At 38.7% G+C, this 16,919-nt stretch overlaps 2 protein-coding genes, 1 long non-coding RNA gene and 1 pseudogene across 20 annotated transcripts; 3 read left to right on the forward strand and 1 right to left on the reverse strand.

Moving 5' to 3' along the window:
* Window positions 1-633: 633 nt before the first annotated feature.
* Window positions 634-954, forward strand: LOC147938433 (uncharacterized). The gene has a single exon (XM_087465634.1). It carries the CDS (start codon window positions 634-636, stop codon window positions 952-954), a length of 321 nt encoding a protein of 106 aa, XP_087321760.1.
* A 5,006-nt stretch (window positions 955-5,960) lies between these two features.
* On the reverse strand, window positions 5,961-7,094 carry LOC147938434 (uncharacterized). Its single transcript, XM_087467041.1, has 3 exons — window positions 6,959-7,094; window positions 6,642-6,869; window positions 5,961-6,554 (listed from the first exon to the last, which is right to left on the reverse strand). The coding sequence occupies exons 1-3, from the start codon at window positions 6,959-6,961 to the stop codon at window positions 6,024-6,026; spliced, it is 762 nt and encodes a 253-aa protein (XP_087323167.1). The 5' UTR covers window positions 6,962-7,094; the 3' UTR covers window positions 5,961-6,023.
* Window positions 7,095-7,719: 625 nt separating this feature from the next.
* LOC104710872 (uncharacterized) lies at window positions 7,720-10,259 on the forward strand. 18 transcript variants are annotated; one of them, XR_015566805.1, is made up of 8 exons: window positions 7,720-7,836; window positions 7,940-8,499; window positions 8,610-8,772; window positions 8,872-9,177; window positions 9,284-9,426; window positions 9,523-9,605; window positions 9,791-9,852; window positions 10,024-10,259. It is a non-coding gene; the product is annotated as an uncharacterized LOC104710872 (long non-coding RNA). The 18 variants fall into 18 exon arrangements; XR_015566799.1 differs by having other exon boundaries at window positions 9,292-9,426; XR_015566809.1 differs by having other exon boundaries at window positions 9,292-9,426; window positions 10,028-10,259.
* Window positions 10,260-15,847: 5,588 nt separating this feature from the next.
* LOC147938435 (uncharacterized) lies at window positions 15,848-15,956 on the forward strand (annotated as a pseudogene).
* The last annotated feature ends 963 nt before the right edge of the window (window positions 15,957-16,919 follow it).

Below are 16,919 nucleotides of genomic sequence, written 5' to 3' on the forward strand. Positions count from 1 at the left end.
CAGCCGACAATTGGGCGGCTAGGATACTTAAAATTATCAGTGCACGATATTGCATCTATAACGGAGCATAACAGGTTCTTATTTAATGTGTGTTGCTGGCGAGGAACTCGTGACACTGATGCAAGCTGTTCACAATGGCCCTAGTGGAAGCCACTCCGGAGGACGGACCCTGGCCTTCAAAATCAAACGGCAGGGGTACTTTTGGCCCACCATGGTCGCTGACTGCGAGGACTACGCCCGAACTTGTGAGAAATGTCAAAAGCATGCTCTCTCAATTCACCAGCCTACCAAACACCTGTTCTCTGTGTCCGCTCCTTATCCGTTCATGAGGTGGTCTATGGACATCATTGGCCCTTTACAACGAGGACCCGGGGGGTTCAGTACGTGCTGGCCCTTACTAATTACTTCTCTAAGTGGGTTGAAGCAGCGGCTTATGCAAAAGTGATAAGTGAGGAAGTAGAGCAGTTCCTGTTTAAGAGCATAATATACCGGTATGGCGTTCCACACGAAATCATCACGGACAATGGCCCGTAGTTCCTCTCTTCGCAGTTCGAAAGGTTTTGTGCCAAATGGAAAATACGGCTTTGTAAGTCAACTCCTCGTTACCCACAAGGAAATAGGCAAGCCGAAGCGATGAACAAGGTTATACTGGCGAATTTGAAAAAACGATTGGACTCTCGCAAAGGATGCTGGCCGGACGAACTGAAAGGTGTACTCAGGGTAATCCGAACCACGCCTCGACGAGCTACAAACGAGACACCTTTTTCCTTGGTCTATGGAGTCGATTCCGTAGTCCCAGCTTACCTCGCAGTACCCGGAGTTCGCACGACCTTGAATCCACTTCGAGCCTTGAAGAACGAAGAATTTATGCTAGACACACTGGATGTCATTAACGAGCGTCGGGACCGAGCTTTGGTTCGGATGCAGAATTATCAGAGTGCCATGGCACGCTAGTATAACTCCAAGGTCTGAGGTAGACCACTAGCAGTTGGCGACTTAGTCTTGCGAAAAGTCCATGAGAACACCGAAGAGCTCAACGCGGGAAAACTGGAAATCAACTGGGAAGGACCGTACAAAATTACTAGTGAAGTGCGCAACGGATTCTATCAGCTGGAAGATTCAAAGGGGAAATCAAAATTTTTCTCTAACTTTTTGTTAAGAATGGTTGATCATCATCAAAAAGCCGAAGTCTAACTTCGCAAAATTCGACAAAAACCAAAGTCTAACTTCGTATCAAAAAGTCTGGAGTTAAACTTTGCAAAATTCAATTAAACCAAAGTCTTACTTCGTATCAGAAAGTCCGGAGTCAAACTTCGCAAAATTCAATTAAACCGAAGTCTCACTTCGTGTCAGAAAACCCGGAGTTAAACTCCGCAAAATTCAGTTAAACTGAAGTCTTACTTTGTATCAGAAAGTCTAGAGTTAAACTTACTTCGCGAAATTCAATAAAAACAGAAGTCTTACTTCGTGACGGATAACTTGGAGTTTTAACTTTGCGAAATTCAATAAAACGGAGCCACCTTACTCCATAAAGCTTCGTTAAAACCGGAGTCCTACTCCGTAAAATTTTTTGACCGAGGTAATTTCAAGAACCTTAACGGAAGTCACACTTCCTAAAAACTGTTTGAATCGAAATATCACTTCGTACTATTAGAGTCCTGCCTAAAGTCAAGATCAAAAATACGACTCCACGAATTCAATTTGGTCGCGGGTTAGCAATAAAAAATTTCGGATGTATGAGTTATGAAGATAAAAGAAATCTTAATATTAAAGGAAATATTCATACTCGGAGTGGTCACCGCGACCAAAAACTCCGAGTTAGGTTCAGCAAAAGAGACGGAAAAACAACAAAAGGGGGGACAACTCGTGCCAAAACAACCCCGGAATGAATCTACTAATGATCGGAAGAATGAGGAGGTTCTGATGCCGCAACCTTGTCTGCTTTGGGAAGGACCAGGCTCATCTCTGCAATCTCCACCTCCAACCTGGTATTACCTTGGAAGGCATCTAGCCCCTGGTTCGACATTCTTCTGAAGTTAGTTCCGGACTCATCAATGGTGATACTCAAGGGGGGCTCGTTGCATAATAGCTCGGGCCTGTCCACCAAGAGGTCAGAAAATGCAGAAGGATCAAAGTCGCGAAGAATTACCTTCAAGACCTCTTCATCAGCTTTCTCCTCGTCAGCTAGCAAAATACCGAGCTCAGCTTCGATGTCTTGGATCTCCCCTCTAGAGATCTCCTCAACCAACATACGGTTAGCCCTAATCTCAGCAGCTCGGATCTTGGCCGGAGCTAGCTTCTCCCTTTCCTCGAAGTGAACCTTCACTTCCTCAATCAGTGGACGGAGAGTTCGCCTCATTGGTTACCTCTCCTCCCTCCGCACTCTTTCAATCTCGCAGCTGTTGCCAGCCTCTAGAAGTTGGTTGTGGAGTTTGATCTCGTGCAGTTTATTCTTAGCTGCTTTTTCATTTTCCGTGGCCTCATAGTAGAGATCGCCCGCCTTCTTCAATTTCCCTCGGAGGTCGTTGTTGGCAACCCCAAGGTCCAGCACCTCCACCTCAGCCTTCTTCATCCGAGCTTGGATCTGTTCGGCTTTCTCCACGGTTTTAGCATTTACGGCCTCCAATCTGGTGAACTCTGCCACCTGGGCTTCAAGGTCAGCCACTCTTCCTGAAGACCATTCACTTATAGAGGTCGATGGGGAAGCACACAGCTGCTCCTCATAAGACGCCACCTAGTTGTTAAAGTCGATAATCATCTGAGAGAGGCGGCTTGTTAGTCAAAACATAAAATAAAAAAAAATAAAAAAAAAAATTTCACTGAGCTCGCCGACTTTATCCGCGAAATGGAAGAAGTTCGCACGGTTGACCTCGGACATATCGGCAAAAGCTGGAACCCGAACTCCAGGTCGGGTGTAGCTTCTCATTAGGTCGGCTGGAGAAGCAGGAGGAGCTGCACAACATGAACAACGTTATTCCACTTTAAACGTGTAAAAACAAAAAATATAGTATCCCCCGGGTCACGCTTACCTCGAGGAGAATGACGCTGTTCCTTCGGAGGTAGCTTCCCAGAGGAACCTCAAGACTCCTTGCCTCATCCCTCGAGCTGGATCTACCCCGCTCATCCCCTGACAAACTAGTCCGGGCTCAGGTTTTCTCGCGAGAAGAAGAAGAAAACTCAGGTTCCTTCCTTTTTTTTTAATGGCTCGGTTCGCTACGAGCTCACTTTAGTAGGGCCCTTGTTTAATGTCGGAGGAGGAACCTCAGTTTCCTGAGGTTCGTTGCTGGGATTAGCAATGACAATCATGGGGGTTCGAAAGGATCAGCATGGGGTACGGAAGCCTCGTTCACTTCAGGGGCAGAAGAGTCGGCATTCTTAGCAGGAATGCGAGCTTTTCCTTCAGGAAGGGCAGCAGACATTTGCCTCTTTGCTTCCTTCTCAGCATTCTCGAGCTCTTTCTTGAAAGCTCTTTCTTCCCTATAGCCCATTGAGGAAGTATCGGAAACAGGGGGAGGGACAGAGCAAACGAGAGAACGTCTCCTGAGCCTAGCTCCGGACTCTCTAATTCTCTCGCACGAAAAAGAGTCCCAGGCAATTTGACCTTGGCTACAGAACCGCGAAAAGAACTCCGCGAATGTGGGAGAAAGCAAACCTCGCTCAAAGTGGGCTGAAACAAAAACAATAAAGTGGTAAGAAGCAAAAACTAAAAACTAGTCGGTACCTAACGAAGTACACCACGCTACCAATTTTCGAAGTCCACTTCGACACGTGCGAGCTCGAGAGGTGTCCGAAGGTGAGCTCATTAAACGAAAAGAAGAAGAATGACTTGCGCCATTTCTCATCCTTTTCGGGGAGGTCGTCGAATACCTTCAGCCTGGAGAGAGGGCTTACGTAAAGAGTACCCTTGGTGTGACCCGTTTTCACGGTGTAAATGTGAAGAAAATCAGCTACAGACAGTTGGTAATCGAACTCTTCCCCCAGAGTCTTAAGACATAGAACGGTCCGGACAAAATTCGGGCACATCTGGGGTAGCGCGAAGCCCAACTCAAACATCATCCGCAGGATGAGCTCGGGAAGGGGAATGATAGTCCGCACGCAGAGAAAAAGAGATCTCGAACGCGGAGCAGTAGCCTGGAGGTGGGTTTTCCGGAGACTCGTGAGCTTCCGGGAATCGAATCTTAATCTCCGGAGGAATTCCGGTGGATCCCCTAATCTTGGCCATGTCATTCGCAGAGAGAATCGACAGTTGATGAGGACCGAAAGCGCTGGGAATTAGAGGTTTTGTGACTTTACTCGGCGTCGATTTCGGAGGCGACATGCTTTTCGAACAAAAATAGAGAAAATTAATCTAAAGAGGAAAGAATTGAAGAACTTTCCGGCGAGTAACGAAGAACAAAGCAGAGCAAAACGAAAAGAGCAAAGCAAGACACAGAGAGCAAATAACAAATTTTCAGAATAATCGAGAAAGAAGTTGAGAGGTTACCTTTATACACGGAACCGAGAGGAAGTAATGATGGCCTGGGAAAACGAGAAGTCCCGGTTCATTTTTTCTCTCTTATAGCGTGTTAAGCCTCATAGTGGGCCCCAGAGCTTGTTCGGGAAGGCAAATCTCATCATTACCACGATCAAATTATGAGATATGGGGGGGATATTCAGTTTCCCAAAACCAATCGATTGAAGATCAAAAGTCCCCCGAGCTAATCAGCTCGGAGGACTTGGGGGGCAACTGTTGTAACCACGATTGTTCACCTCGGGTTAACGGACTAAGGCCCAGACCAAACAATCAAAATGGGCCAAGGCCATGATTCGGATCGGCCCACTAGGCCCGATAGAAGGTTTGGAGCGGAGAGAAGTATCCCTCGAGTCAGTTTGCAGTTCGGACTCGGCCAAAGATTCCCGCAATTAATCGAATTGATTAGGACGCGAGGATTACGCAGTTATTTGATTTGGCATTGATTGTAATAGACTGATATAAATACGAAAGAATGGGGACTATAAGGGGGATGGAAAAACTTTCTCTTAAGCAATAATACTCATTCTATTTCACAGCCTTTTATCTCTAAATTCAGTTTGGAATTATAACGGTGGTAAATTCCTCCGTTCAGAAACACTTCGGAAGGAGAATTCGGTTTCAGTTCTCACAGTTATGTTATGTCTGTGAAAATTAAGAACCTAGTGAAAACCTAAACATAATAAAACGGACACAACCCTATAAAAACTCTGACCCTAATTAATATAGAAAACTATATATTATATAAGATACATAATATATATATATATATATATATATTCTCATTTTTTAATTTTAGGTAATATATATGACAATGATTATTATCGTAATACAATATATATATATATATATATATGTATACCAATGATTCATACAATATATATATATATATACCAATTATTCATATTTTCCTTTCATTTTTGATCAACACCAATGATTCATATGTGAATTTCACTCACTACAAGAAAACAGGTGGTTAGCGACTACATTATTAGTCGCTTTGTAGTCGTAAAAACTGTGTTTACGACCAAATAGCGACTAACTCAAACAGTCGGAGATCGAGAGTCACTAATTAATGTAGTCGTATTTTTAGTCGCCTTTTAGCGACTACTGTACGACCAAAAGATGTAGTCGTTATATGGTCATGAAGTAGTCGTCTCGTAGTCGTTAAAATAGTGTCTGTTTTACGACTATAGTGTAATTAATTAGTAACTGAGTGTTTATAGTTGCTATATAGTCACTTACCGTAGTGACTATATAGAAACTACATTAGGACTATTTGGCAAACTGATTTTGATTTCAGAATCTGTATGTTACGACTATTTAGCCACTGATGTTGATTTCATAATTTGAATGTTTCATATACTAATTTCCCATTATCCTCTTCTTTTCATTCCCAGTATCCTCTTCTTTTAATTCTTGTAAACCAATTTTAATTGAAAGATTCAAATTTGGAAAGACATAATATTGAAATACACGGTACATGTTCAAGTTACAGAAATCAAAAAAGGTCCTAAACACAATCTGAAAGTGGCAATGAGTTCATACAAAAGAGAGAGAGATAAAGTTCATCCGAGTAGAGTGAGATACAAAAGAGCGAGAGATAGAGTTCATCCGAGTAGAGTGAGATAGAGTTCATCCAAAAAGAGTTAAGACATAGAAGAAACCTATTAAGCAGCGGTTGATGGAGTTGGAGTTGGATCATCTTGGGAAGAGGTTCTGTGGTTGTCTGTTTGCTTGCAACGAAATTCTCAAACCGCGGATCACATTCCCTCAGAAACTCCTCGACGATTGAGAAATGGTCAATCTTGTCCTTCTGGGCAGCAATAACTTTGGATTGCTCAGCTTCACGCACAGTTGTTTCTGCATCACGCCTCTGCAGTTGAGCAGCCTGTTCTTCAATCATGCGTTGAGCTTCCTTCAACTGTTCTTGGAGAGCCACAAAAGTAGAAGAGCCACATGCTTGCTTATGCTTTCCATTGACAAGGCAGTCCTTGAGGCTTCCAACTCCATAAGGTGTTCCTCTTGTATCTTTCTCAGTGGTCTTGAAAATAAGAAAAAAGTTAAGATTAGTGGATGACAAATTAAACTACAAGACTATAAATGTGTGTTGGTTTTTTAAAAAAGTTACCTCAAAGAAAATTTCTGTATATTCTTCTGTTGTGAGGTCCCGTGGCCGTGATTCTCCATCTGACACAGCAAAAGACTCTGCCTCGAGCTGAGACAACCTCTCTTGAACAGTCTTCTCATAAGTTTCTGCAATCTTCTCTGCCTTCCGATCAACATATGTACCATCAGGCTTTGTATGTGCCTTGATAAAAACCTCACCAAGTCGGACTTCTCTTCCCAATTCCTCAACCTGCAATGTTAGCAAAGAAACAGAGATTAACAAAAAAAAAATAACAGCTATGTAAGAATTGAAAGTGGCAAAAATAACAGCTACTTAACCATTTCATCTTGAAGTTGTCGATACGACTTTAGCCCTGAGAGGTGGACGTGAGGACCTAGGCACTACAAGAAAAGTGAGTATTAATAGCATTGAAAGATAGCGTTTTTATTTTTTCCGCAATAAATGAGTGAGACGCTACTTTTTTATAACGTTTACGAATTGGCTATGCTATTAAAAGTGTAAGGGTATAAAAAGTATGATTTTAATTTTGTTTTTTTACTCTGTCTTTATCTTTTATTGCATGTGACATATCTATAGTGTTATCTTATGTTTTAAGCGGAATTTTTTTTGTTGTCCGCGTGTTAAAAATTTAGTCAAAAAAACATAAAAGAACGAAACTTTTAACCAAAAAAATTAAAAAAATACTTAGCCAAAAAAACCTTCTTTGGATCTTCCCTCCTGCCTTTCACTCTCTCTGTATGTGATACATGTCTTTGGCCCTGTTCGGGAACCGAGTCACGGCGACCCAAAAACAGCTTACTTTTCTTTCAATTATTCATCATCTTTCCTTTTCTCCCGTCGCTGCGACTTAAATCTCAAGATTTCGGAGTCGCCAGATTAATTAACGACACCACCCATACTTTAAATTAGAAATAGCGACTGTCGCTGATTTTGAATCCTATAGATTCAGCTCTGGGAAGAAGACGATGAATAGAATAATTATCAACATAAAAAAATAAATTTTAATTAGAAATTTGCAGAATTTACATTTTAATCCATCAAATTGCTCATATTTACAATATATAGTTGTAAAGAAGACAGTCGCTAGGTGGAGTCGCGCGACAGCAAAAAGAACAGGGCCATACTAGCCGTGATAATATAACAAAGTCTTCGCCATGTTGTTGTCGTCGTTGGCCTTCTGATTCCAATTTCCAAGGTATATTTGAAGTTTAGGTAGAATTTTTGTTTCTGGGTTTGTAACGATTTAGGGTTCTTCCATGTGACCCCTTTTCGATTACTTTTCTCTTGTATCGATTTAGGGTTTTTATTAGGTGTCTAATCTTCTTCTTCCTCTTCTTCTTCTTCTGGGCTTTCGCTGGATCCCAAAATCAAACAAAGCAAACCCTAGATGATCAATTGGAGAGGAAGACGGCAGCTCTTTCGTCGGCATTCTTTCCACCAGCGGTGACTAAACTTTCATAGATCTCTTCATCTCTGGAACATTTTGTTCGTCTTCTCTCTCTTTTTCTTTGGTTTCGTGATCTATTTTATAGCTCTATCTCTGTATTTCTCAGCTCTATCTTGGAGCACTGCTTCGTCTCTGTGTTTTGTTGGCTCCTTTTTGGTGTTTCTCTGTCTCTGATTATTTCTTTGGTTGTATCTAATAACCCCTTTTCGATTTTCTCGTGTTGAACTTCTCTGGTTCTGAGTCACCGGAGAGAGTCGATTTCTTTGGTTGTATCGAGCTCCATTTATCATCACTGATGATCTGAAGGTGGCATTGAATTCTATGGGTCTTGTTCTTAACGTCCTCAATGACCTTGGCTATGCTGGTTTTGACAAGCTGCAAGAAATGGTCATTGATGTTGGTTTTGAAGAGGTACTTTGTCTATCTTTTTTATTATTTTGTACTTTGCTTAATTACTACTTTGTGATTTAGTCTTTAATCTTATGTGTATTGTTTTAAAACGCGGGTGCTAACTTTGTTAGGGTGTATGTTTACTTCAGAGTCTCCCTTGACAGACACATTCCTGAGGAAAAATTGTATGTCCAAGAAGCATAAAATGTTCACACCACTCGTGCAAGAAATGAAAGTTGCAGGAAATGCAGATGAGCTCATATCTTTGAAAGTTTACGTTAGAAAGACAGACAGGTTGATTCTTTATGCTGAGTGCAGAGAAGATTTTGTTGATTTTCTTTTCACTTTTCTTGCCATCCCGCTTGAGTTTGCTTGGGAGTTTTCTGTTGACAGTATGAATATGGGCTGCGTTGGTAATCTCTGCAGAAGCGTGAAAGATTTGTGCTTTGAGAAGCAGAAAGAAGCCACTGATTCTTGTCTCTCAACAAGAGTAGCTGTCCTGTGTCAGGTGCCAAAAGGGTGTTCTCTTATGCCATTAACGAGTCTAACAAATGGGTATTCTCTCCTGGATCCACTACTGCTACTGCTGATGCTGGTTCCGGTTATGGTCCTGGTAGCTCTGTCGTGAAAGATGGTAAGTCGACAACCTTCTGTGCCGATTAAGGAGAAGAAGAGCTCTGCAACAGCTCCAGCTTCAATGTAAGTTTCTTTTTTTTTTGTTTTTTTTTTTTGCTCTGTTTAAGATCTTTCTCAGATATTGAAAAACCAAAAAAAAGCTTTTGTAAAGATGGTGTTTGTTTTTGAGTTGACCAGAACAAGAACCTTGCTTGCATGTGAAAGTAAGTATGGAAGGTGCTCCTTACTTGAGAAAAATCGATCTCAAGACTTACAAGAGCTACCTTGAGCTCTCTTCAGCTCTTGAGAAGATGTTTAGCTGCTTCACCATCGGTAACGTTTTCTAGTCTCTCCTTCACTGAGATAAATATTGTGGTTGAGTTAGTGTGTAACTGTTTTTTTTTTGGGTGTTCTTTGGTTTTTTTTCAGGTCAGTTTGGGTCTCATGGAGGGTGTGGGAGAGATGGGTTAAACGAGACTCTCGCTTGACTGATCTCTTGCGTGGTTCTGGGAGTAAGTCTTTGATTGCTATTTTTAAGAAACTTCTAAGATCGAATCTCAACAGCTTGATTGTTTATTGTTGTACATTAACATCTACTACTAATGTACTATATCATATCTAATGATCTTAGCACAGTTCTAGCTTAACAGAAGAATATAGTTCAGTGAAGCTCTCTTACTTTCATTTTTCTGTGCAGAGTGTTTATATGCTCGTGTAAGAACCAAAAAATCATGAAGAGCTCGGAATCTATCGGTTTAGGTCAGTCTTCATTTCTAAATCTTCTAGGTTTACTCAGATCAATATGTTCTACATCCTTGTGGTCTGTTTAAGTTGTATTAGGTGATTATTTCTTTGATTCATTGTGGTTATCTTTTAACAATCTGCTGTTTCCATTGACTTTGTTATTGACTCTGATAAGCTTTGTCTCAGGTAGGTCTCCGATTCTGGGACCCTGTGTTTGTAAGCGTTTATTAGTTCGCTCCAAGGTAAAACAACGATGATGAAGCTAAGAGTTTTGAAGATCTTTTTAGTTTATGTTTGGTCACAGAATGGCTTTGTGTTTCTTTTAGGTGTTGTGTTAAGTAGTTCTTTGGTTTAAGCTTGTATCAGATTTTGTAATACATTTGATCATATAATTCTTTCCGTTATAGAATTTGTGTTTATCAGATTTCAAATTTTGATTTAATAAACAAAAATTAAATTGTAAATTATGATTATTGTAGCATTATGATAATATACATTATAAAATGATAACAACAAAAAAATGCTATTATAAACTTAAATATTGCAAAGAAAAAGCGTTATTATATAATTTTATATTGCATATAAAACAGCGTTATGTTAAATCACTTAAATTATAGCGTTTGGAAAAAACGTTATCTAAAGTCTTGTACTTTTTATAACGGGGCGTATAGACAACGTCCGTAAGAGCGCTATCGAATCCTACCATAGCGGATATGCCGCGCTATTAATATTCACTTTTCTTGTAGTGAGACCGTTACGGTCAGACATACGGGCATCAGAGTAGGTTTTACTCCTTTGTTGTGCTTCTTCAGTGTCCCAGTAATCCTTCATCGTAATCCAGAGAGTGTTGCCAATCAAGTTTGGTTGAACTCGACTAGTCCTCACAGTGCTAACCATGTCTTTGATCCGGTTTTGATAGATTCCCTCAAAGTAAGCTTGAACAGTCCCGGTTATCAAAAGATCCCAAGTGTGGGTTTTCTAGAAAAAAAAAGGAGCTATTGTGAGTGAAAAGAAGACATGTAAAGCTATGTATGAAGGCTATGTATGAAAGCTATGTAAAAAGGACCTATCCTTACCACGAACTCAAGGAAGTATCTCTCTTGTTTGTCCCGCGGCACACATGTCCAGTTGTAGAAGGGACCTTCAAATTTGTTTTGAAGAATTTTAGTAATCTTCCGAACAAGTTTCAATCCTTTGTCACGAGTAAACCTCCATACACATGAACCAATAAAATAAGTAAGCAGGTTACTTAGAATCAAATAATAGACAAACCAACAAAAATGAGATCAATACAAGACAAGACCACAGTCATTGCTATTCGCACAAGACAAGACCACAATCATTGCTATTCGCAGAGGACAAGACCACAAACATTGCTATTCGCACAAGACAAGACCACAATCATTGCTATTCGCACAAGCCAAGACCACAAACATTGCTATTCGCACAAGACAAGACCACAATCATTGCTATTCGCACAAGACAAGACCACAATCATTTATATTCGCACAAGACAAGACCACAATCATTGTTATTCGCATGTGAAGATGAAAATCATACCATTGGGTGTTCGGTACGGGTGTGAGAGAGAGGACGGTGGTGAACTTATCCCTGTCTGGAACCACAAGCAGTGAATTTAGAGCACGCAACATGTCCGCCTGTAGTTCGGGCAACACTGGAGAAGATTCTTCTTCGAAGTTATTCCCTTGAGACGACGGATGCGATGGATGCTCCTGACTTCTGGCCTGACTTCTCGCCTGACTTCTCACCTGACTTTGAGAGGGTCGAACTGGAGAAGGCGGAGAGACATCCCAACTTCTGGCCTGAGTCCGTGGATTGAAGTGGACTTCTTCTGAAGGAGTCTGGTGTAGCTCGGGTGGAGGTGGTGGTGGATGTGTAGATGAGTTCTGAAAAAAGTTGTTGCGGCGGAGGATAGTTCTGGATCTGGGCTGATGACTGCCGTTGCAAACCGCCGAGTTGTTCTTCAGGCGTCTGCAGAGGAGGAGGTTCTTGTCCCGCCGGCATGAAGTTGTACCGACTGGGCAGAGTATTAGGCCATCGATTTGGTGTTGCCCCCATCGCTCTCTAAGTAACGTTAGGAGCAACCTTCCTCTTCTTCCCTTGATTCGGCATCTTGTTGGTGATTGAGACTGATAGATTCGAAGAGAAAAATAACGAGAGAGGTAAGGAGAGAGGTTTCGAGAGAGTAGGGTTTGAGAGAGAGTTACGAGAGAGGCGATAGAGTTCGAGAGGGTTATTGTCTCGTGAGATTAGGGTTTTTAGGTTAGTTAGTGGGTTAATGGGTTTTTAGGTTAGTTGGTGGGTTTGGGCCTTAATTAGTTTGGGTCTTAATTAGTTTAGTAATTAGTAATTAGTTTAGGTTTTACAAATTATAATAATCAAATCAATTTATTATTTTTCTAAAAATTATATTACAAATTTAAATTATTTTAGTAATTAATCCTTAATGAAAATTAATTTAAATTACAGATTATAAATATAATTTATTTAAATATTGAAACAAAAAAAGAAATAAGGAAAAGATTCTATATATAACCTATATAGATGCCTTAAATAGAGCATATTCATAAGTCCAAATCCTAATAGATGCATTATGCAAATATTGTTTATGAATAAAAATAAGAAAATGATAGGCTTCTTAAAACATATGTTTGTTTTTCTTCTTCTGTTTTGCCTTCTATTGCCGACAGGTTCTTTCGTATGATCGTTTAAATGCATCGAACGGATCTATTGTTCTTGCAAACACTACATGGACAGAGAAACTTACCGTCATTATTCTGAACTGTATCTTGGCTACTTGCAAACGATAAGAATTGGTCCAACCCCACTTCGAATTCTAATGAAAAATTTCCCGCCATTATATATGTATATATTGTGTTTTTTTTTTAGAACTATATATATATATTTTTGGGAGAAAATAAAAGTTTTTATCCAGACAATTTTTTTTTTTTGATCAAGAATTTTCTTTTTTGGGGAAGGAAAGTGTGACAACCCGTCCCGTTGACCCCACTAGCCCACTGCTAGCTTGCCCCCATAGGCCCGAAGCTAGCCCTGCAGGGCATCGATCCTAACCCCTCACTGGGCAAATGGAACTATTCATCCAAATCCACAGTAGGTTATTGGTGCGCCAGGCGTTCCTCGAACCCTGGTCCCCACCCTTTAACAACCTTCCCACAGGACAAGTTGCCACCAATTGATCTGCAGCTCAATTGGTGGCAACTTGTCCTGTGGGAAGGTTGTTAAAGGGTGGGGACCAGGGTTCGAGGAACGCCTGGCGCACCAATAACCTACTGTGGATTTGGATGAATAGTTCCATTTGCCCAGTGAGGGGTTAGGATCGATGCCCTGCAGGGCCAGCTTGGGGTCCGTTTGGGCGGCTAGCAGTGAGGCTAGCGGGCTAGCAGTGAGGCTAGCGGGGTCCACGGGACGGGTTGTTACAGAAAGACACTTGTGTTGGAATGAAGAAGACAAATGGGTGCAATTTGTTTTTAAAGACTATACCTATGCCACTAATAGGCGACTACTTAATAACAGTTGGTTCACCAACCCCCACATGAAAAACACGTTTTTTTAACTGTTTTTATGACTATTTGGCGACTAAGGGGTGACTATTTAATGACTCGCCGAATGAGTCTCACAATAGTCGCTAATTTGACGACTATAGTATGACTATCAACTGTGGTCGATAAGGTAGTGATTCAGTAGCGACTAAATTACTGTAGTCACAACGTAGTCGCAAATTGGTCACTATGTGATCGTTATATTTGGCGACTACAAATGTAGTCGCTACTTGTAGTCGCTAATCGACTGTTTTCTTGTAGTGACTTATTAATCCAAAGAATAATAATAACCTCACTACTTCGATCTCTGTATATATTTTTACAAGTTATACAGTAATACACATACTTTATGCAATTTCCATTTTGAAATATAATAGTCAAAGAATATGTTGCATAGAATTGTTATTAAAAAAAAAAACATAAGGTTTATAGTGTATGTTAATATCTATATTAACATTTTTGAAGTACATTTTGTGTTATGCTCTTTAAGTTTTGCTTATTTAAATTTTTATTTATAACATTAACCCCTAAAAAGGTTCCATAAATAATATTGCAGAGAAATTCAAATACTAAACTTTCTTAAATCGACCAACATTTGTTACATTTATTGCCATAAAATCTTAACAATATCTATAAATTTCGATTTTTCCAAAAACAGCTCTACCCATTAAAGTTTTAATCCCATAAAATCACCAAAACTATCTTTAGAGATTTTGTTTGTATAGAATTTCTATAGAAATTTTTGCTTTACATATTTTGATTGTAAAATGTAGATTTAGTCATCTACTTTACTTGATTTGGGGTACTTAGAGGTTGATTCCTCAGATTTCTCAAATTATAATAAATAAAACTAAATAATTATCCCGTGGTGTTTCTATAAATTGAAGTACATTTGGTGTCCTTTAAGTTATACTTATTTACAAAGTTAATCCTTAAAAAATTGCACATATAAACATAATCAATTAGATTCCTAAAATGTCTCTACAAATTTGGTTTATAATTTCCTAAAACAGTTTATATATTAAGAAATTTATTACACTTAATAACATATGCCAAAAATATCCATACAATATTTTCTTCTTTTAAAAACTTTTATATTCAGTAATAACTATATTGTTTCATATGAACAATTAAAACTTTAATGGTTATTAATATGCTGATAAAAAATGCGAAAATAATTATTTCCGGGTTAAATCTAATAAATTCGAGTATTTATAATATAAATTAATATGTGGTATACTGCATAATAACTTTTATGGATATAATTCTTTCACGGGTTGAATCTAAATAACTTTAAACTTACGAATTAAATTTAAAAACACTAAAAATTTAAAAATATAATAATGTAAGAATAATTTTTTCACGGGTTAAATCTAAAAAGCAGTTGAAATTTCTATTTTTATAACCATAAGAAATTCGATACGGTACAAATGTACCATTAGTATAAATAAAACTAAATAATTGTCTCGTGTCTGCGGTATATAACTGATCAAATTTTATAATTAACAATTAAAATACAATTGTACAATCTTAAACACTAAACAAACAAAAAACTAAATTAACAAACAAATACAATTTTTTAAAATTTAATTTTTTTTTGTTGTAAAAATATTGTCCCGCGGTATACCGCGGATTAAAATCTAGTTGTGTAGTAAGATAATTTAAGTTTATGAATTTATAAATTATTTGTTTCCTTTTGATCAGATTGAAAATATCCGACGAGCCATATCGATCATGGAAAAGACCACATCTTCCGCTAAAGAGATTAACTAATGACACAATAAATAAAGTGGTATCTTGTTTGTCTTGAAAAATTCAATGGATCCAAATTCAAAGACGTAAATGGTAAAACTAATGAGACTACTCGCATAAAATTATAACCAAGATATTAGTGTTTGTTTGCCTTAAATGGTTGACCATGCTACCAATATGGCAGAACAACTCGGTTCTTCTGGCAGAACTATCTTCTGACCATACAAGACTAAAGACTTCGACTCCAAAACCTCAAAGACAGACATTATTGCCGGAGAGAAAAAAAAAACTGATCATATTTGCCTTACAGCTTGCTGTTCTTGAGAATGTTTTCAAGATTTCAATATTCTTTTTTGGATTCTTTTAGTAATTTAGGAGTCACTCTTGAGTTTTAAATATGTGCTCTTAATCACTGATTGTTTGATTTTTTGCTCCTAATATATCCATCCTTGCCATAGGACAATATCTTGGATTGATAACACTCTGTCCACATCTTCACCCCTCTATCGAGACATTAACTTTGTTGACATCCCAATCTGAGTTTTGTTAGATAGTGGACTTCCAACTCAAAACCAATTGGCAATGAGTGTAGAGGCCCATATCTTATATATACTACTTAAGATCCTACTCAACTTCCAATGTGGGATATTGTATTCCTAATACGCCTCTTCGAGATGATGGCTTCTTTAGGCATCAATCTCGGTATGTTCGGGCATGAATCGGCGGGCCAACTATTGGGCCGGGTCAATTGTGGATTTTGTTGAGTATGTGCGGACCGGGCTCTGATACCATGTTAAATAGTGGACTTCCAACTCAAAATCAATTGGCAATGAGTGGAGAAGCCCATATCTTATATATACTACTTAAGATCCTACTCAACTTCCAATGTGGGATATTGTATCCCTAATATAAGTCTCAACCACTGAAAAATAAATATCCAAAAACAGCAACAACGAAGCCGCTCCACCAACACCGCCACAAGACAACCGCAACCAAGCATGAAGCATCCCAGATTTAGTTTCACTGTCCTATGCAACCTAGAGATGACACACCGTAGGAAGCAACACCAACACTGCAACTTGAGAAGAAACCATCTAAAGGCAGAACACCACGAAACCCAATATGAACATGAATAAATAAATACGCACATGAATTCCCATATTTTATTGCTTCATGCTATGAATATAATAACATGTAAATAAATTACTTACATTATAGTTGATGAAACACGAAAGTTAGTTTCTTATTTCACGATTGTTCCGCCTTTGATTATCTCGGAGGAGGAAATCGAACGTTGCCGCTGAGATTATCTTCCACAATTTAACTGCGCTTGATTGAAGATTGAGGTCGAGAGCACAACAACTAATATGTTTATAGACAGACTTTGATGTGTCTTTTTAATAATCTTTACTTTTCATAATTAACCTCAACTCTACCGAATAACGGTAAATTTAAGATAAACTAGGTGATTTACCCGCACGCTTGTGCGGACAAGAACTGAATAGAAAAAAGAAAAAAAAATTAATTTAATTATTTAAAATGTTGAATTAAAATTTTTTTATATTTTAAAAGCTTGTTTAATTTTTTTTAATTTTTATATTAGTTCGTATGTTCAGACATAAATTATTTTTTTTGTAAGTTTCGTATTAAATATTTTGTTTTCATTTTTTAAAATAATAAAATGAATAGTTAATAAAATGTTTATTGATAGTATTACTCTACATATGCAAAATATAAATTAAAATTTAA

The sequence above is a fragment of the Camelina sativa genome, chromosome 9 (assembly GCF_030686135.1).
Source record: "Camelina sativa cultivar CO46 ecotype springtype chromosome 9, ASM3068613v1".
Taxonomy (NCBI): Eukaryota; Viridiplantae; Streptophyta; class Magnoliopsida; order Brassicales; family Brassicaceae; genus Camelina; species Camelina sativa.